General features: G+C 34.4%; 1 protein-coding gene across 1 annotated transcript in view; it reads right to left on the bottom strand.

Moving 5' to 3' along the window:
* Positions 1–19,354, bottom strand: part of LOC140757333 (G-protein coupled receptor Mth2) — a 121,139-nt gene extending 101,785 nt beyond the window's left edge. Inside the window, exon 1 of the mRNA XM_073092998.1 lies at positions 18,845–19,354. Coding sequence (XP_072949099.1) covers positions 18,845–19,339 — 495 coding nt within the window. The 5' untranslated portion in view covers positions 19,340–19,354. The remainder of the gene's footprint in view (positions 1–18,844) is intronic.
* Positions 19,355–23,449: the final 4,095 nt, after the last annotated feature.

The following is a 23,449-nucleotide window of genomic DNA, read 5'->3' on the forward strand; positions in this document are numbered from 1 at the left end:
GCTTTAACTTGGTTAAAAAGTCTTTTTTTAATATTTTGAAGTCTTTTCAAATATTAACTTTAAACTCAATTGAACAATATTATAATAAATTGGTACGTTTTCATCGATTATAAAAATGACAAAATTACAGGTACGTAAATAAATTATTTCAATACAACATACAATTTTCAGTAATTATCTTGTAATACCCTATAAAAAGAAAATGGACAATCTAATCTAAAGCAGTTCAAAATTTAATAAAACGTCAAAGCCCGGTAGACTTTGGCAGCATATGTAATAACACACGTCACGAAATGCCAACCGAAGTCATAGACATCTATGATTGGCTTCACCCACATTTACAATTTATTCATCATCGCCCCCTTAGCCCTAGTGGAAAGAAAATAGTGAGGAATAGAAAAGCTGAAAATTAAAGGTAGGTTCCACTTCGGCCTCAACCCAATACCAGGGGTTAGTATAAATAGAGGACCATCTAAACTATCACAAATTCAGATCGAACATCAGTTGATTCATCTCTTAACACAATATTATTTTAATCATACGTTTACTTTTTTGCAGGAAATTTAACTATTTAAGCAAAATATGACAATTTCAGTTGGTTTTGTACAATGAATAAGCGAAAAAATTAATAAGGGTTTAAGTTTGTTCAACTGTGTATGACGAAATATTTTACAGTTTGAAGGAGTATATAAAACTTTCCTGAACTATGATGGTTTTTAAAAGATGGTGGTAGGTCCCCAGGTTTTAAAAATTCATTGTACTTTGTTGTGTACAAAATAAGTTTTATGAAGCGTATGAAAGATTTACACTTTTTCATTTTATTTTCATGAATAGGTTTTGATTAAATCTAAAAATAAAATCAATCTAAATTGTTACTGAAAAACAATATATTCTGATATATTTTATGCATGCATGTAATAAGCCATAAAACAAAATGCCAATCGAATCCGCGGACATTTCAATCTACCGACAATGACTTGCTTTGAATAGAAACACAATATATTTTCCTATCATTGAATATAAAAATATGCGTACAATCTTTCTTTCGCAGATTTTTTTTTTATAATATAGGAGTAGCAGACGAGCATGCAGTCCACTTGATGGTAAGTAGCTACTGCCGCCCTTCAAACTGGAACACAGCAGCACCTAACACTGCTGTTATTAGGTAGAAATAGGTGTGGCGGTGGTGCCGCCGGAGTCGAACCACGAAAGGTTCTACCACCTTCAAAATCAGATAATCTTTTACATGTACAATCTATATCCAATCACTTTATTTGTTCAAATTAAAAAGTATTCTTTTAATTATAAACTTAGAGATCGAAGAATGAGTTAAAAGTAGATTGATCCAAATTTAAAATTACAACATCCTTCGAAATCGATCTAACCAATATTTTTCCAACCAAGACCAAAATTTGTCAATTACTCCCTACTAGAAATTTTTTGATTATTGATAATGGGCATTTTTATACACAAATATTAACACAACTGAAAACTCTACTAAGGTTAAATAAGGCAGCATTTTTCTCTGGGTAGGTACACGAAATAATATACGAACTATTTTGTATGCGGCTTCTATATTTTCGTATATTCTAAGTCTATATATCGAACACCGAAACAATGTTGCAAAGCCCTTATTTTGTACAATTTCTTGCAATATCCTCATTCCTCTAATACGATTTAACGGTTCACTGCATTTAATGTTGTGCACCCCTTCATGAATAACTAAACAAGTACAGGGTTCCGTATCTTGTATATTTATTGTAATATTTGGCAGAATTCCTTAAAATATTAGGAAAAATAATAATAACGCTTTCTACCCTTGATTTACACACTACCACACATGTACTGTAATATATCTTGATCTAAAATGTAAATACAACACTTCGGTTTCTGCGAGGCGAAAATCGAAGTCGGCACTCCCTATAATGTCAAACCGGCAAACATAATACGAGTAACTTATCAGTCTAATTGAAAAATATGTGAAAAATCATTGAAAAACTCAACAAAAGTGAATATTAAAACGAACTATCGGAAAATCCTTAAATATATAAAAAACCTTGAAATAACTAACGAATTCTTTCTTATAAAGTCCCGACCAAAGAATAGGTCCTTAATCCTCCTGTCAATTTAAATCCTATTGTAAAGGTTACAATGTATTTTTTTTTTTGTTTCGTTTGATCTTTCAAGAAGAACCTTTTACATTCGCAAACCATTTTCCAATAATTCTTTCTTACTTAGTTCTACTTAAGAATGTTAGAATTAATCATGACATGACAAATTAAAGATATTAACATTGTTGTTCAAGAAATCATGAAAGGTTATTTACCTTTCATGATTTCTATTAAATATAAAAAATTAAATATAAAAAATTGAAACTGTTTGATTACAAAATATTTTTTTCGTAGTATCTACTTTTGATTTTCATTTTTTATCCATTTATTTATTTACATTAAGGGATACATTACATTAAGGAATTTGTTACATACCGAATGTCAAATTATTTAATATCAATTATACTCCGCGTAAAACTGCTAGTCCGCTCTGAATATAGAAATGAGTCGCGTCGCCATAGCAAATTGTATGACTACACCTGCTCGTAACAACTTCAGAGCGGACTAGAAGTTTGGCGCGGACTATACTATTCTGCAAATCAAAATTAGGTAAACTCTACGCTACTGGATAAATATTGACAGGAAGCTTATACGCAATAATACACAAGTACATAAATACTCGTATATATGTATATATCCAGCCGAAGACCCGCGGGGTGTAATGGTCTCCATACCGGTCTCACAGAGGTTCCGGGTTCGATGCCCAGTAGGCATACCTAAATCATGAATTTAGATTTGTATTCTACGGTCCATCGGTTCTCAAACTTAGCTCTGCGTTCACCTTTTAGATTTAAAATTTAATGCGAACCCCTATAACAAACCGGCTATAGATAAACAAAAATATCGTGTTGTTTTAAACAAATACAATAAGAAAGAACAATAAATATGTGTTATTAATGCTTCATTTCTGGAACGTAAGCTGCTTTCAGTAGGATTGGTTTATAGTTTAGCTAACTTTTGTCCCGTACTGCCTGAACTGGCATATCCCTAGAGGTACACGTACCGTACTTTGAGAATCCCTATGCTCGGATCTGGTTGTTTATGCACTCGTCTTCATCTATATCAATAACACTCATGGCATTAAGAATTTAATCCAGATAAAAATTGTGCTTTACACTTTAATATATGAGAAAATATTTACATATATAATATAATAAAATTACACTTTTATTATGTAACGGGTAGTCACGATATACGTATATTCTCAATTCCGCGATAATTTTAGTCTAAAATCATAAATGACACTTTTTATTTACAATTAAACACTTATAATTTTTTTTTATAAGTAGCGTTATCTAGTTAGGTATTAAAATGGCTTCGTCGTAATGAATTAGTATTTTACGATACGTTGAAAAATGCATAATACATTGAAACCAGGTTGTTGCATGTGAATATAATACGCCTTATTTATTATCAAATTGCTAAGCGACGATAGAACACGTTTCTCACAAGTGTTACGCAAGAGTTAAGTATTTCTTGATAATTCACTCCGAATAACGTCACATCTTAATAAAGTACCTGATTGAGATATATAGCAAGATCTAATGACGGTATATATTTTTTATGGGAATATATATATTAATGGGTTACTGCTTTTTTTTATAATATAGGATGGTAAGTGGCTACTGCCGCCCATGAACATCTGTAATCAAACCCAGATAGGTTTAGATATATCTACCTGACGTCGGCAACAGATGCGCCGCTACCCTGAGGACTAAGCTGGAACGCCTTGGAAAAGTATGTCTCCCTTACCACACCCTTCAAACCAGAACACAGCAGCGCTTAACACTGCTGTTATGAGGCAGAAATAGGTGTGGCGGTGGTGCTGCCGGAGTCGGACCACAAAGGGTTCTACCGTAGAACGTAATATGAGTTCCTTTAAATAATTGTCTTACGCCTATAATTAATCTCGAAACTGTTAAATGTCGGCAAAAATTGGTTATTGATTATAATACTTAAATAGTTATACACATATAGTATGTATACGCTTATCTCCTAAACCACTCTATCGATTTCAAAAAAAAAATTTGAATTTGTATTATTCATTTGATTCCAGTTTGAAAGATATTTTTGGATCCGATAGCGCTGTTATTAAGATCATTTTTGTTGGCAAGATAGTCCCAGGGACAGTAACAATAAATAAAAAACATAGCATTAAAAAGATTACAAACACTAAACAATTTCTAGCTCGATACAAAGTAACCGAGATATCGTAGTATACATAATATATTGATATCACTGCAAACATTGTATATTAGCCCGCCTGTCGTAAGATATACATCGGACGGCCAATCTCCCGATACCACTATCAGTGGCGGCATTACAACTTAATGCGGGGTTTCTAAATAACCTTCATTAGTAATAAAGATAGCAATCCCCAGGACGCCGCGGTGATCCCAACGACACTAGTTTAGATCGAATCGCGCCACTTCTGTACAGGAAATAAATACTTAATTACAAACAAACTGACGTCTTGTTCCAAGTCAGATTGACGCTGTAGGATGTGAAGCGAATGGGCTTTTATTTTTATCTCGTGGAAGTAGCGAATAAGATTGGAAGGGATTAAAATTCACTTGATCATATGTGGAAGTGTTTGGACGTTTGCCTATTACACCAGTAACTGTGTCGTTGTGATTTGATTTGAAAGGAATACCTACTAAAATAGAAAGACATTAATTGACTACAAAAATTATCAAATTTGGTACTTTGGCAGGCCAGAATTAGTTAAGCTTGGTACCAAATTTGCTGCGTTTCTTCAACTTTTCTTCTGTTCTGCAACAGTTTTCTTACTATCCTACTGCTGAGCACGGTTACATCTCTACTATTAAGATTTAAGAAGTTATTCAGTGGCAAACGTATGTCAAGTATTTTTAAAAAATGCAACTCTCAAACCTCCGAATTTTCTTATCTTTGTAGACTGTTGAAAATCTACAAATCAAGAAGATATGCAGTTATGTACGCTTCTGGAGTTTTGCTGTTTAAACCAATTAAATATTCAGCGTGTCAGTGACTGTTTACTTCCCATATTTATAACAATGTTGGATTTATGTGCACTTAACAAACATTGTTACACAAACAAGTTTGACACAGTGAAAGTGCAGAGTAATTAACTGCCAAGTTAGCAGGAACGAGTGTCAACTGCTTGTCTAGCTTATCCCGGAATAGGTACGCTTTGTACTTACGCAACTGTGGAAACATTGTTGCCTTGCTTTTACACAATCGGATTGGTACATTGTTTTAAGACTACCTATCCCAAAAGCTTATCACATGGTTCACTTTCACAATCTTATGATGGTCTTGAAGCAGAACACACAAATAAAGACACTGCTGCAGAATAAAAAAACTTGGCAGAATCCTTCACGGTCCTCGCGGTAAGGCAGAGACACAAGACATTCCAACTACATTCTCAAAGGTAGAACGTAACTCTCTTCAGTCGATCACAGTTTCTCATCCTGTTTAGGATAAATCATCATCAAACAAAAATAAGAATTGGCGTTAATTTTATGCCAGTCCAACCAATAGTATTATGTATTATGTTGATCATAGAGTCCAGAGATAAAGATTTTTATCACGTATATATATAAGGCAAATAAAAAAAAACATACTATCTATAGAAAGTATTAATATTGTATTAACCCTAGTAAAACACACGAGTTACGTAAGTACGAGGTATGTACCTACATACATTCTTAGAGCAGCGTCTCCGTGGATGGGTCCTCAAGATAAGAGTATAGCTTTATTAAGTTATTATAAAACGATTAGAAACCTGTTCAGAGGTAATGTCGTCTCGGTCCATAATGTTATATTAATATAACGCAGTTGATAATCATCAAGATTGTGTTTTAGTTACGTGGTTAAAGCAATTATGAGCATGCATTCCACCTGACGGTAAGTTGTCACTGTCGTCCATGGGGCTCTTAATCAGCCCTAAATAAGATAAGAGACCTGGAATAGGTCATATAAGAAAGTCCTACTAATTTAATGTCCTCCTAATACTAAGACGAAAATATGTGAGGATACGAGTATTGTTTGATATACCTCCAATATAACATAAGTAACAAAAGGTCAGTATGATCGATTTGAGATCGATTAACCGAAAAAATTAATTTAGACTCAAAATATCAATAAATACGATTATAAATTGATAACTTATTTTTTTTCTGTTGCAGGTAATATAACGGTAACGATAAGAACAAAAACTGGGTATTTATTTATAAATAAACGATCCTGCAGTACTCTATTGTTTGGATAATGATGAGTTCGACGTGATTTTAAAATCAATATTTTTCTGAGAGTAGTCACCCCTAAGCGACGTCCTAACAAGCTTAATCCTGCAAAAATAACCAACCTTGTCTTCGTAACCAGATCGTAGCATATTTTACGTCCCTGTTCGCAATATCTTATCAAATCAGCCTGTTCCTATTTAAATGCAAATTAACAGCGTCGACTCTAATAAAATCCACACGTAAGAGAAAGATTACTTCAATATTTATGATGTCGTTGAAATAATATTAGTACAGAAGAGATTAGATTTATATCTCGAATCTCTTAACGACGCTATAATCAATTTTGCGATGATATCTCTTAAATAACTGTATCATTTTCTTATGAATAAATTGGATCGCTAAAGCACCCAATACTACGAATGAAATATAAAACTTTGTGGCACTATAAAATGTCCTCGCTTTGGTCCGATTTAAATAAAACGGCAATAAATAAAATGAATACAACATAAAATAGAAACAGTTTGTTCCAAAATCAAGTTTGGACTAAAACGCATTCGAAAAAAACCAGTTCTCTGCATTATTCATCCTAATTGGTTGATGACCAATCAGATGATTATCTTGCCTTATTAGTTAATAGCGGATAGGTAAATCCATTGAAATACTAATTTTCTGCTCGCAATTTAATTGGAATTTGGATATAGATGTAACTTATAAAGATTTTGTCCATATATCTGTTGTAAAAACATGATGTCACCGTTTAATATAGCCATACACAATATTTTCGATAAAACAATATTAAAGGATACAATATTACAAATTGAACAACGTCAAATTATTTTAATTTAACTTAACACCATTGCAGCTTATTTCATTTCAAATTTGCAAAGTTATTTCATTTTTTTTTTATATTAGAGTAGCAAACGAGCCTACGGACCACTTGATGGTAAGTGGTCCACGATTTTAACCAACTCTGTTGTAAGTGATAACAGATTCTGCCTGAAGCTGATCAGAGATGCTTTGCCACTCCTACGTACTAGCTTCCACCAAAACGCAGAATTGCTTCACGCTATCGAACCATATTGGCTCTACCATTTTTCATTACAATTACGAGTAATTAAATAATGAATAGCTTTTACACGTTTCAATTAATATAAGGCATAATAGACTACTTTACCGAATGTACATCTGTTCATATTATAAGCAATAAATTATACTAATTTTGTAATCTAAAGCTTTATTTGAGAATTAATAAAACATGAAAATTCGCGACTTAATATTTTTTGATAAATAAGCTCTCTTATATTCCAAATATTAAATCTGTAGGCTTCCAACGACAATGGGCGAACCGAAAACCGAACAAAGGCATTTTCACAAAGAAATATTGTTCAATTACCTGTTAAATAAATAGAAATGGCGGAGCAATAACGGATAATTATTTCGGTCAATCACTGTCACTACTTCAAAGGCAGATGTTTGATTCTTCAAAGAATTATTATCTCCCTTTATAGGCCCATGATAAGATCTTTAAAGACTCATGGATAATTACTTTTGCGAACAATCCAGTCGCGACATTTTATTTTGCGTAAAGTTTTATTCTTACCATAAAAGAGCGGAGTTATTCGACTTCTACTTATAATTGGTCGAATAATAATAGTAATTTGGTTGGCAGGTATTTCAGTTTTACTGCAAAGCCCGGCGTCTATGAAAGTAAATGGGTTTAATTGCAAATGACTACTTTCATATTTCTGTTTTATATTCTTTGAAGTTTAATTGGCTATGGCTATTAGCTGAAGGCTGGAATATGTTGGAAAGTGCTTAAAACTTTATAGAACATGATATTAAAACCTGATGGCTTGTAATTTTAATGCAATATCTTGTAATGATAGAAGTTGTCTTCGCGTGCCTATTAAACGGTGCTTATTACTTTTCACTTTCCTTATTACAGCCGATTTCCTTATTAAAAGCCAATCGTGTATAAGACTGATGAAAATAAATCCGCAAACACGCGGATTCCGAATATAAATCTAATTACAATATTCATCGGCATTGACAATAGATCTCATTGACAGACCGGGGATCTATCTTCCATATTTTACTGCGAGACGTAAAAACCGTATACCTACTCTACTGTAAAAACATTAACGAAAAAAACATAGTAAGTGAATGTAACCAAATATTGAATCGTCACATCAGTTACGGTTGACACGATCACCAAACAAAAATAACTTACTTAAAAAACCAATAGAATACCAAGACAAACACAAATACGAAAAACGAACGAAAAACTTACCTAAGTTAAAGCATAAAAAACAAAAGCAAGAAAGCCCGTATTCTTGATACCGGTTACGTTAAATTTATGTGAAAAAGGACCACGAACAAAAGGCCTAAATATCAATTGCAATTTAGATAAAAAAAACCATTTAACTTTACTTACGGTTAATTAAAACATTTATTGGGCCGATAAAGAACCCACAAAAGGTTTTGTTTTAGGCAGTATACTTTTCATGAGCCACAGTCATAGTTTGCAGCACGCGAAGAAATTATAATACTTTCAGACTCAACTACTTGTAATGGCGGCTGATGAAGATTAAGGTAGCTAAAGCTAGTGTGACCAGGGCTGCTTTGTGTTCCTACTTTCTATTTGCGTAAAACTTATTCAAACATATTTTTACACTTATAACCCCACAATAGGATTCCCTTTGTCGTGGATGCCATATAGCCAAATACCCAGACACCCAGACCCAGAAACACATATGAAAAAGTGGTAATTTATATATCTGTCTGGCCGGGGATCGAACATAGGTATGGTGACAACTCTGCCACGCGGGTCATCAAAGTTGTAAACAAATTCTGCATTTTTAATATTCCTATATTCATTATAATTATGGGGGTAGATAATGTAATAACACTACTTAATTTTGTCTGCTAACAGTTCCACATACTTAGTATTTATAACCACTGTAGAACCACATACTGAATGCTTTGAGTTTATGCATCTAGAGATGCGTCAACAACAACAACGACTGTTGTTAGATTTGTCGAATAAAATCAAACATGTACCGCTCATTGATCTCTTAAGTTACAAATTTACTCTTAAGTTACAACATCTGCTCAATAGCTAATTCGACAAGATGGTAACTTTATTCAAGCGATAGTAGCCAATATACGGTCGACTTACTACTTCGCAGTTTTCACCCGTCCCGTTTTATTCCGCACGACGTGGTGTCAAGAACGATCCCTTAACTCGATAGAAAAGGGCCCGCCTCAAACGTGCCTGTGAGGTGCAATGTATTATTAAATTAGAGGCCGGATCCCGTTACTGTTTCAATTATTAATTAAAGCTGGGCCGTTGCGTGCGAACGATGTTGTGGTTGTGGCTTGATGCAGTTTAATTCGTAGCTCGGGTTAAGCGTTACTTTGTAACGTTTAGAACTAAATAGTGGATTTCCGAAACATTTGCTGTGTTAAATGTGGGATTTTGATTAATGTTTATTGTATAGACGTTAGTTTTTAGTGATGTAATTGGTTTAGTAGCGCTTGTTAGTAATTAATCAATTTTTGTCTACAAATATTCGGAATTTGACAATATAGGTTGGTAAAATTTTCAAATTACGAAGTCTGGAAGACAAGAATGTCTGTCTAGACTTTAGGAAGAAAGATATTCAACGTATTAAAACAAGATGGATACGAGTTGCGTATGGCGAGTATGCTTCGTAAAAATAAATGTTTATTTATACTTTTATGCCGTTTAGTAGACACTTTTTGTCTTTAAATTTTTGTAACTTTATTATCGTTATATTAACCGTGATAGTTTCACGATGAAATTTCGAGATAGATTCGAACGAATGAAGGTGGTAGGAAGAAGGTGGCTTTGTGGTTCGACTCCGGTGGCACCACCGCCGCACCTATTTCTGCCTAATAACAGCAGTGTTACGTTTTGAAGGGTGTGGTAAGGGAGACATACTTTTCCGAGGCGTACCAGCTTAGTCCTCCGGGGTAGCGGCGCATCTGTGGCCGACCTCAGGTAGGAATATCTAGGATAGATCTGGGGTTGATTACAGATGTCCATGGGCGGCAGGAGCCACTTACCATCAGGTGGACTGCATGCTCGTCTGCTACTCCTATATTATAAAAAAAACAGGCATGTAATAAGTTTGTTACGAGCTGACGACCAGTGCGCCAAAGCTGTCACCACTCATTCACGCAGAGTTTGGAATTCGAACCCCGTTTAGGCAGATACCACAATTATTTTATAGTAATAAAACAGACAAATAAATACACAGCTTATCTAATGATCTTCGATTTTTGATCGCCGACTGTAACTGGTTAATAGCGCAATACATTTTCATCGGCCATTTCAGCTCAGCTCAGCGTTTATAGAACAATAAATCTTGTTTTTGTGATATATTGTCGCGCTTGGCTTTTAAAACTTGTTTGATTTCACTGCAAACGGCCTACATCATGACGGCAATAAAATATCTGTCACACGGACAATGGATGTTGGGTGTTCTGTTCACTTTGTATGTAACCGTATAAAAAATAGAGCAATCTTCCTAACAGTTTGTTCGTTAGTGCAGATTCGTTAGCAGTGACGTTTTATGTAATAGTTTTTTTTTATATATATAAAATAGATGTAGCAAACGATGCATTCACCTGATGATAAGTGGCTACTGCCGTCCATGTACATCTGTAATCAAGCCCAGATAAGATTATATTGCTATTTGAGGTCAGCCAGTTGCGTTTTTACCCCTGATGACTAAGTCGGAAAGCCTTCGATAGTGTTTCACTTACATGTCGTTCAAACCGAACCGTACATCGCGTAACATTGCTGTTTTTAGAAAAAAAATAGGTGTGACGGAGGCGTCTGACCAACCACAAACTACAAAGGGTTCTACCACCATAATAGCTATCAATGGTAACATAGACAAGCTGACAATTAAATAAGCGAGAAAAATACCTTCAAGTTTAAGAAGTTCTATCTCTTAAAGCTTCAATTCGCCGATCGGAATATTAAAAAATGTAAGTAAAATTGTAAAATGTAAGAAAATCCTCATGAATGAAACATTTATTTCAATTTGATTTATTATAAACAGCATGTAATAAACAACCATCGAATTTAATGTGCTCTGCATTACAACACCCCTAAAATATACAAATAATAAAAATCTTCCATTAGTAAGGCGCACTTGAGCTAAATATCGCGGACTGAATAAAAGAAAACACAATTTATGTGGTGTACGCAAATAAGTTGTGCGTAGAGACTCACACAGCACACTTGACCGTTTTTTTTTTCGTTTGCTTCTGGCACGAACACTGTACTCTTTTAGCATGATCTACTTATAACCCCTACGTAAAAATGGGACTGCTTTTTAAAGCGGTAAAATCCTTTGTGATTCGTATCCGAAGCGACCACCATTACACATTTACCTATTTCTACCTAAGAATAACAGTTTTGAGTACTTCTGTGTTCCGATTTCGAAGGTGTGGAGAGTTATCTTCTAATTTAATCCTCAAGGGTAGCAAGGCACCTGTAACCGACCTCCAGTAGAACCGCAATCTTATCTGGGATTAATTATTTCAATGGGCAGCATTAGCCACTTACCAGTTAGGTGAACAGCATGCTCGATTTCACCTCATCACCTCATATTTTATAAGAATGGCTCGAACGTATTCTCCTCGATACTCGACGATATAAACTAAAGTTAGTCTACAAAAGTAAAGTTGTGTCAAGTGCTACCTACAGCTAATTATAGTGCCATTATCATTACCGTTCATTAAAACGAGGACGGCGGTACTTATTAAAGTCGAAACACGTTGTGTTGCGACAGTTGCACGATAATCCTCTTAAAATAATCGCGGTCCGCGGCCAAGGTTGAAATCCGGGATTAGCAGGTATTTTGGTTCAGGTAGGTAAAGCACTCTTACGGCTACTTATAAATATATAAGTACTCTACACTCATTATCACATAGGTTTCCGTGGTATAGTGCTATTTATATACCTATACAAAATTAAAAAAAAATACAAGAGAGTCCAGGAGTCTCATTTATAAATGATAGACTTCTTTACATAACGTACCTAACAAAGAAGGAAAGAAATCGCTTCTTAGCAATTAGAACGTCTTGAGGTACTTTAGTTATTTCTTTATACCTACTGGTTACTAGTTATTTCAGCGTACAAACATAGTATTATAAGGTATGGTAAGGTATGTATGGGTGACAGCCAGTATAGCCACCTAGAAAATGGGTGCAAGCTACCTTATTCCTATAAATCCCTAAAAGAGGAAATCGAAAACTAATAGTTTTGAAAATCATAGTCAATCAAAATGCATTAGTTCGTAGCACGGACAGTGCGAGGGAAATTATTGATTCGCGCCAAATTTCCGGGTGATGGCACCGTCGCTGCGGGCGGAGGGCGGGCCGTGGTCAGTCCCGGCGTGACGACAAACTCGATATACGATCGCCGTTTAAAACCCAATTAAATATGTCTAGTCCGCTTATTGCGAATTTGATAGACATCTCGCCTAAAATTCTACTACGAACATTTGTCTGTAGTGTTGACGTAGTTCTTAATTTAATTTTATTTTCGGGCCAAAGTATTTGAAATATTATGTCGCTCATAACCGTTTTATTAATAGATAATACCTGGTTTCCCTTATTTTGGATAGAGTGATCAAAAAAATTAGTATTTTAGTATTTAAATGCACGCAACACGCGGTACATAAAAATATCAATCAGACTGTATTATGACCATGTTGTGGATAGTGCGCGATGGTAATTATTGATTCGCGCCTAATTTCCGGGTGATGGCACCATCGCTGCGGGCGGAGGGCGGGCCGTGGTCAGTGCCGCGTGACGACAAACTCGATATACGATCTCCGGTTAAAACCCAATTAAATATGTCTGCTCTTTGCGAATTTCGTATACCTCGTACAGAATATTTAATTATGCATGTATTTTCTGTTGTTTTATTTAAAGACATAAAAAATGTTAGATGTAGATTAATTTAGCTAATTAACAAAGTCTGGCACAAACCTACAATTTATAATGGCATTTGTCTATGTCGTCATCACCGTTCGAATCCTAATTGTATACGATACAATAGTTACTTATAAGCTTTTTATTATGAACATTTCATGTAATTTATGTATCTTATTCAATTGATTTGTTTTGTAGAGATAAATCATAGTTCGGTGGCAAAATTAATAACATTTCAATTGCTTTATATGTAGCAATTTGATTGAAAGCATATTACCTTTAAAAACGCAGCACTTGAACATATCAATCAGAGTTCATTACTGACCATGTCGGGGATAGTACGAAGGAAATGATCGACTCGTGGCTAATTTCCGAGTGATTGCTGTAACGCTGTGGGCGAGGGGCGGAGCGTGGTCATCCCGCGCCGTCACGACAAACTCGATATACGATCCCCGATGAAAATCCAATTAAATATGTCTAGTCTGTCTATTGCGAATTTGGAATGTGTCGTACGTAGGTCGACTGTACGTTAGGTACAACATATGGTAGCAGTATGCCCGTGCTATATTTTAGCCAGGTACTAGGGCTCTTGGAATGGGCTAAGACTATTATATGTGAGTCGTATTCGTATTTATAAGGATAAGCAACATCGCTCGCGGTCAGGAGTTCGATGAGTGACCGCTAGTGGTGAAATTTCATGCGTGCATCTGTACTTTGGAAGACAAATTAAAGTGTTAGTCTTAGTTGTTGTAATTGATTAGAACTCGTTTAACCTTATTGGAGGCCTAAAATGACCTTATTTGTTTAAAAACATCCCATATGGCTTGGCCACTACGGGTCACCCTATTAGAACGACGTAATACCGATAATCCAAGCCATCTTTAGTCAAATAAGTAGGTAGGTATTCATATAATCATAAGGATTCCCGAAAATAATTTACATTAGCGATCCTACGTTCATAATAATACCTATCGTATAAATTTAAGTCCCTATTTCCATTCGTCCCAGATAAGACTGTGATTTCAATATTTACATTTTCATAACTAAATGGGAGCGCTCTTTCGAGTTTCGAGTGCTTTGTCAGTTCTTTCGTTTTCGTTGTACCGAAATGACAATATTCATCCCACATTTTTAATTAGTAATGAAGATCCTCTTTTAACAATGGGGACGAAAATAATAAATGTAAAACATACATGAGCGTAGAGATGCTTTTGTTCTATACATTTGTTCACATAAATGATTAGTGTTGTAAGTCGTGCTAACTACATTTATATACACACATTTATTACAGGACAGTTTTAAATGTATTTTTGTAAAATTCTCATTTTCTTAAGATGTACCTACAATTTCGGATGAGAAAATTTACTATAGCTCTAGGCCGATGAATTCTTCCTCCGAACAGAGAAAACTCAAAAACAATATCATATAATATTTTGTGGGTAAAAAAGACTTAAAGAAGAATATAGAGATCCCTCTTTAAAATTCCTAAAATTCTGCTGATATTAGTCGTATTATCTAAAATCCATGCAAGTTTATTCGAAGTTTGAAATTTGGAAAATCAGACAAAAATCGAACTTTGTCTATTTGTATTGATTACGGAGTGGTGAAAGCCGTTGTCAAATAAACCCGTACCCTCACAATACAGGATAAAGGTCAAAAGTTGGAGGAATGACGAAGGTTCGCACAAAAATATCAAACAACCAACAATAAATAGAACTCAAATCGACACAAAGGAGATTTAGCTACACTGATGGAATTTATTGAAACTGGAATTTCGGCGTCCATTTTCATTTACAGATTTTTTGTTATACAGCAACTCGAGGCTACGCTCCCATTGTGTTCCACGATAACTTGTATTAAGCGTTATTCGGTTTATTTTGTCAATTTTATCATCGTTCGTAAAAATTCAAGATATTTCTTTTGTAAATATTTTACGGTTTTTATTTTATAGTTATTTGTTCTTTGTCTGTTGAGAGAATTATGATGGGCATATTTTATATTTTAGTTAGTCCATGATCATCTATTGCAAACCCCAAATAATACATTATGTATTGTATGAAGGTAAATAGGTACCTATGAAACGGTCAAATTTACTTAAATTATTACATAGATCGCTGTAAAAAACTTGACTAAGTTGTCATTATTCAAGTAATTTTATTTTCATTGATTTTTTTAACTAACTTAATTACCTCCTAAGTTTAAGAGATTACGCCTACAAAATACTACCTATTTAAGTTTCGCTTTTATAATTGAAGTAATAAGTAGTAAAATAATATCAACAAAGATCAATGCTCTTATAACTTGTATGTTTCGATGCGTAGCTTACCTTACGCATATGAGCAATTGTCACATACTGTGCCAAGCACCAATATCGCTCGATAACTTATTATAAGCACCTTCTGTGGTAACTGACGATAATATGTGTAACTTAGCATTACATATGGAGCGGAAACCGTCAATGTACAGATTTCTGCGTCTATTAATATTGCAAATAGTGATATTCAAAGAGTCATAGAACGTTGGTACTATGCTTCACGATGGAATAATGTTAAAATACTCTACCCCGCCAATTATTCCGCGAATCGTGCAATAAGTAACTTCAATAAAACATGTATTAAACTAGCTACTGACTTTATAGGTTACTGTTACTTAATACAACTTCGTAATATGCCTAAAGAAGCATAACTTCAAAGAAATAGAGAGCTGCATAGCTATCGACATTTTTCTACGCATAGATGGCTTTAATTCTTGTAATTGATGTGAAGTTTAAAGCTTGGTATGTAAATGTTTTTACGAAATAAACTCCACTACGGGATTCAAATATGTATATTTTTTATAATATAAAATTAGACAATGAACATGCACTCCATAAATGGTCACTGCCCACGAACATCTGTAATCAACCCCAGATAAGATTAGAGTCCAACCTGAGATCGGCCAAAGACAGAATGTTATTCTAAGAATAAGGTGGAACGCCTCGATTATTAATTATGTGCCCCTTACACATGTGTCAAACCGGAACAAAGCAGCGCTTAACACTGAAGTCAAACCACAAAAGGTTCTACCACCTTTAATCCAGACGCACGGCAGTGGGTCCACCAAACTCAGGGTACATAATAATAATCCGTAAATATATAATTATAAAATCACTTTTACTCAGATACTTATTGAAAGTAACAAAAGCTTCTGTAAAAGCACACTGCTACGATAGTATGAATAGGTATGCTTTACAAAATATCACAAAATATCCCGTTTCAAATAATCTTCAAAGAGTAATAACCGACTAGCTAGTTAATCCAGTCCAGACCACAAAATTGAAGATACAACGTAAACTAGAGTAATTGACGTAACTTTAAGAAGCAGTACCGAAGTTATGAGCGACTTAAAGACTTAAGTTCTTCAATTTATTATAATTGCATTTAATTTAATTTCAACTTCTGTTTAATTTAATTAAACTTACTAAGTTGCTTAGACTTTTGAATGAAAGAAGTTTTATTGTGAGCGAACGACGTAATTCTTATTATAGGCAATTTTACCACGTATTCTGAGATACATAATTCGACGCTTCAAATATAATCCTGAGTAAGCGACATTAAGTAAAATTTACAGGAGAGGGATTTGATCTTGAAATATTTACAAAAAATAAAACAAATTCAGATGATTGTTTGAAAATATTTCTAAATATACCTACTAAAATTATTTTAATCCAAAATTTTAGTTCATCATCATCAACCTATTACTGTTCCACTGCTGGGCACGGGTCTCCTCTCATGAGAGGGATTAGGCCATAGTCCACCGCGCTAACAAGTGCGAATTGGTAAACTTCACATACCTACATTGGAATTATTTTTTTAAGATTTCTTAGATATGCAGGTTTCCTCACGATGTTTTCCTTCACCGTTTAAACTAGTGATAATTAATTCCTAATAAAAAATTGATAATAAAAACTTGATGATATTTATTATTACATTTTTTTAAATATTTAAAATTTAAATAAATATCCAGTAAAGTTTAGACAATTAGGCTTAGTAAATTTTGAGTGATAAGCATCCAATCATTATTAGATACACGTATTTGTATGTAAAAAAAATCCTTTCAGAAATTGCTAAGAGCATTGCCCCGTAATCAGAAGCAATATAAGCAATCTTCTAGGTAAGTAAAACAAACTTAACGCTTTTTCCTCATTTGCCCTAATTTGCACTGTTTAATTTTTATCCTGTTCTATTTTATCCCAAGAGGTCCATCGTTCAGCATCAATTTGTGCCCCTATCAATCTAGTCCACTGCGAAGGCACGGTGAGTGATGAGACGCTGTAAAATCCCTTTTTTATCTTATACTTACACAACTGAAGATTAAACAGTGGCCTTCAAAATATACAATAAATAAAGTGCCTTAGCATCATCGCAGAACCTAAACTACTAAGATTTTAAATTTAAAGAAAATTTAGACACTGGGTCCTTTTATGACGTAGGCTGCCACAAGCAAGTGGTTTATTTATTTTTTACTTCTAAGGGAGTTATATGCGGGTTGAAAGTTTGTGTGAAAATCCGCTTATTATGAAACAGGTCCAATAAAACTTAGTAAGAGTATTTTACCGTTGTTAGAAATTCAATCGGGGGTTTTTAAAGATTGTATTTGATATTATAACATAATCTTATATATAAAATTCTCGTGTCACAATGTTAGTTACCGTACTCCTCCGAAACGGCTTTACCGATTTTCACTATATTTTATATGCATATTCAGTAGGTCTGAGAATCGGCTACTATCTATTTTTCATACCCTTCAGTGAGAAGGATTGTTCACATATGTGGCACACATATATGGCAACACAGCCGGGTCATCTAGTAATATTATAACATAATATTATTATGTTATGATTTTCGCGTAAGAAGTCGCTGGTAAAAGTTAGTTCTACACAATTAATAATTTTAAATTGGTAGAACAATTTCGCTAAATAAAAGTAGGTGGACAAAATTTGATATCCAATCTATCTTATTGGATTTATGTTCTGACGAAAATGTTATTAGCACGTGTTGGGTTTTAACGATATTTTTATATCAAGATAGTTATTATAGATAAGAACAAGGAAAATTTCATCTATATATATTCGTGAAATATTATAGATACCCGTAAATAATAAAGTCAAGATAAGGCTCGCTCGTTAAAATATCAGTGGGGAATCGTGCCGGCGACCCAAACATAAGTAGGCGTATATCGTTATCACAAATCTATCTACTGATAACGCAATGCGAGAGTCAATCTCCTTTTAAAAATGTTTACTTATTCCAGCCATGTCCGAGTGTCATATTATCTGCATTCAACGCGAAAAACATTTTAAAAACAACGACGAGTATTCACTTTTATCAACGCATCGCGCAGGACGTCCGCTGAAAAGAATCGCTGAATGGGAAATCCTCACGGATTCACTGACAGACGAGTTGTTCGGTAAATGGGCATTAACCACCTCGGGCGACGATAGTGCTGAAAAGACTATTTATTTTATTCAGCTGTTTTTCCCTAAATCTTTACCTCTTCATCCTGGCGCAGCGTCATCGGCGGCGACACGTCCCGCTCCACATTCCCTGTGGAAATGGCACTCGAATCACTCACTGCACTTGCATTCACTTCCCTAGAATCTCCCCCTTCGATAACGTCCCAGGGCACATCGTCGTCGTAGACCGCCACGTTCAGTAGACTGCTATCGGCGTGGAATCTCCAGGGCAGGTCCGTCCCGCTCTGTCTGGGCCTCCGTCTCTTGTGCCTCACTTTGTGTCTCGCGAACCTGTTAACCCCGTGCTCATTCTCATCCCCCATCATAGCGTCGTAGAGGGTGCCCAAGTTAACTTTTAGCTTGTGTTGCCTGATGGTCGGGGCTGGAGCGGGGGTGACGGGGTCCTTGCTGAGCCCCTCGGCGTCCCAGAGTTGTATTCGGAGTATGTTGTCGTGGGAAGGTGTCATGTGGGCGCGCGCGACCGCGAGCGCGAGTGCGGCGAGTGCGAGACCGAGCGCGCGCAACCCGTCCATGTCTGTCGGCGGGCGCGAGCCTACTGACCCGCGAGCGCTCTGATAGCCGGCGCCGCGGCGCTTTTCCCGCGCTTTCCCGATAACACCGCTACGTAGTACAAGCCCGCGTACGACTTCGACGCCGCTCCTCGCTCGCCCAAGATAAACATTAGCCTGTTATACGCAACGCTTATCGCGAAATGATTTGTTTGATAAGACCAAACACCTGTCAACGCACAGACGGACACTAATTAGTCTCTTTATACATTGGTTTAGGAATGCTCACAAATAAAACAAAAATTCCAACTAAATAAATCTATTAAGGTATAACACAACATTTGTGACAACTAAAACGATTTGTACTAACATTAAACACTTGAAAACCCCAAAATGCATAGCATGGCGAGCATACACAATTTTAATGAACAATTTGACAATAATTTACAATGTTTATTTATAGCTATATTTTAGGAGCTTGTCCAAATAACATCGAAAATTTTCTAGTCTAATTAAATAACTAGGTACCTATATACTCTACAAATACTTTTACTGAAGGCACATGCCTTTCATTCATTCACCGATTACAAAGTTATCAGCGTGCTTATCGTTACCATTGAAACTGAGATAAGAAACGGAATTATAGAAATGCCATTGTTACTTATAACATTAAATATAACAATAATATAACAAGTAATATAACAGCTTAAGTATCAGAATGATGCATAGGCCCGAGGCCAAGGTGAATAATAGTATGTTATGACGTAGACATCCGCTAAGAAAGAATTTTGATCAATTCTACCCTCAAGGAGATAAAATAGGGGATGAAAATATTACTTCGTAACGCGAGCGAAGCCGCGGGCAAAAGCTCGTTTTCTAATATAACAGGCTATAATAACAGTGTTTTATTCTAAAACAACACACAACAAGGCTTTATCAACCATGTAACCGTTATATTACTTGTTATAATATTATTTCCACATTTTAAAGTTGAAACCTAATTAAAATAAGCCCAACGTAAGTAATAGGTACCTACTTACTATGCCTTAAGAGGCATACCAAACCTCAATAGTCATATTATAAAAATATTACCATTAAGGTGAGTGCACGCTAGAGCATTTACTTGTAACAGGACAGCAAGCCGCTCACGTGCCATTCTTAAACGAGAGAATTCGTGTATTTTTTACAGACACGAGCGAGCGCAGTTGGAACGGAGTTGAGTGGATCGAGAGATCAAGAGGAAAAGGAATGTTACAGATAAATATCCCTGGTCTAGACTAGAGCATTACGTCGATCCGGACGCTAAACATTTGCTTTGAATAACAAATGAGTGTTACACATATGTTATGGAGTACTTTTTATTTTTTCTTCTTTAATAAAAAAGCATCTTGCGAAATGGGGGTAATTATAACAAAGTGATACTTTTTAAACCACTGTCGTGAATTAATGTTCTGAAAAGACTAAAACAAAACTATGTACTTATTGTACCGACATCCGTCAAGGTCTTTAATTCTGTTACAATTAAAATAATTGTGTCATTAATAATTTCATTTCACAACGTCAGTCATTCGCAGAATTTTAAATATAAGTACCTATATTATTTAAATAAACTTAATATATTACTCGTTATAACGTTATATTACAAGTAAATGCTCTAATATGTATTCACCTTAACATAGTCCATAGCATACAGAATACACATAAAGCACAAGCAAATAAAACAATTTAAACAACAACAATACAACATAGTCAGAAACCAATTACCTAATATATTAAATCTCGCACAACAATAGAATAACGTTTTATTATTAAATTATTACACGTCAGGCAGAAATAATTTTGTGTGACATCATAAAATCCCTTGCGGTTCGACCTATATGTGAATGCGTACACGAATAATAACTATGAGTTAAGTTTCAAATAGAATGTTCGGTTTTACATACCTACTATATATAGGGAAATTGTAAACTATTTTAATTATCATTTGAGGTAAATGTTGAAAGTGGCAATGGGATGTGGTCGTCACAATTCCCAATAAAGGTAGAAACCTATCGCCAAATATAAATAGGACAGAAGCCCTACCGGAAGTCGAGTATAATTAATTTTGTATTGTAATTTAAAACTCGATTATATGATTTCTATGTCCATCTGCTTTAATTAACAACATAGACAATATATAGATCATCATCATCATCAAAAACCCATTACTGTCTCACTGCTGGGCACGGGTCTCCACTCATAATGAGAAGGATTAGGCCATAGTCCACCGCGCTGGCCACATACCTTTGAGATTTTTTTTCAATCTCTCAGGTATGCAGGTTTCCTCACAATGTTTTCCTTCACCGTTTAGCAAGTGATATCAGATATCAGATATCAGAGGTGCGTACCTGGGATTTGAACCTCGGACCCCTCAATCGTGAGGCCAAGTTTCTTAACCACTTCTTATCACTGCCTGGAGATAGAAAATTTTCAAATTTAATCAATATGTAGATATATTGATAAAATTTTAAAATAACTTAAGTGCTCAACTCGGCACAATCGCACATTTATAAAAGTATGGATTATTAAAGAAACATATTTTAAATAAAATTATGTAGATAAATGAATTGTTCATACAACACTTGTGCTATATACTAGTGTGGAACTAGTATTTTGCTATAGTGGTAGCCGTTTTGAACGCAAAGGGTTCCACATTCGACCTCCGGCATAGATAACGTCTAAATATTGAATTTAGATTCGCCTTAAATCTGGGTATTTGATCGCGGGTCTCTGTGTGAGTAGAGGTTTAGTATAAAAACGTCTCTATCCAGAAGGACTCCTGACCTATTTCGAATTGGTCGATATTTATTTTATATAAGTCACCCAATGTCAGTTATTTAGGACCCTTTTGTCTAAGTAAATTGCACCCTCCCCATTATACTATAATTTTATATCATCATCAACATCATCATCATCAACATCAGCAACGTTTATACTATGTTAAGTTACGGCAAGAACATGAAAATAAAATGTCTAAAAATTTGTTAATGCATTATGTCTACAAGCAATTAATATATGATTGACTTATAATATTTCGATCTAGCAACATTGATATGCACTCAATTGCTACTGATAATATAGACCTATATCAATTGTATATATAATGCCAATCACATGTCTTATAATATACATTGTTATAATTACATCAATTAGATACACGAATATCAAAGATATTTATCAGATTATCTTGATTACAAATTTTAATCTTATTAATCTCCGTCGTCTAAACGTAAAATATTGTCAATAGAAAGCTGTTACTTCTAAATAAGTTTATGTTTAAAGACCACAGGCTAGCCTATATTATTTCACCTTCTACACATCCGCAGAGCACAATAATGCAGCTATGCTCAAAAGTGTAAGTTCTTTTTATGGTCAATACTTACAACAATTACAAATATAAATTACGAACACCAATATACTATACTGCCATAAGCTCGTACAATTAAGCAGACTCGATTTTAAGTACATTAGTCACATTACGACGAATAATTATTATTAATAATTATTTACGGTTGACAAATACATATAATATTTCGTGCTTATGTAAAATTACAGAATTATTATATAAAAAATAAATCTTACTTCAAGTAATTGAACCCCAATACGGCTTACTTTAAGAATTCCTAAGCTTACAATAAATTAAAGAAATAAAGAAAATCAAGTTATAAAAAATAATTTTATATTAAATGGTAGTTCAAAAAATATATCATTATAATGATTACATCACTTGTGCATACTCGGTAGGTGACATAAAAATAAAAGTATATATATTAACAATAACTTATGTAGTCAAAATTTAATGAACTTTTAATTAAGAAATAAAGTAATTTGTACCTTTTGGCGGAGTACTTTTAGTGTTATTTAAGTTAGGATAACAACTAAAATAACGTTAAAAATATTTTTGTAATTATTAAACTAGACAGATACTAGTAACAATTTTCAATTACTACAATTTGTTTATCAATCCGTTATTATTACAATAATTATTACAATTTGTTTATCAATTATTACAATATTACAATAATAATTATTACAATTTGTTTATCAATCCGTTGCATTCAATTATCTCTTTACATTATTGAGAACGAATACATA

This window comes from Epargyreus clarus, unplaced genomic scaffold, assembly GCF_041222505.1.
Source record: "Epargyreus clarus isolate Ecla_fem2 unplaced genomic scaffold, WU_Ecla_fem_2.2 ptg000004l, whole genome shotgun sequence".
Lineage (NCBI taxonomy): Eukaryota > Metazoa > Arthropoda > Insecta > Lepidoptera > Hesperiidae > Epargyreus > Epargyreus clarus.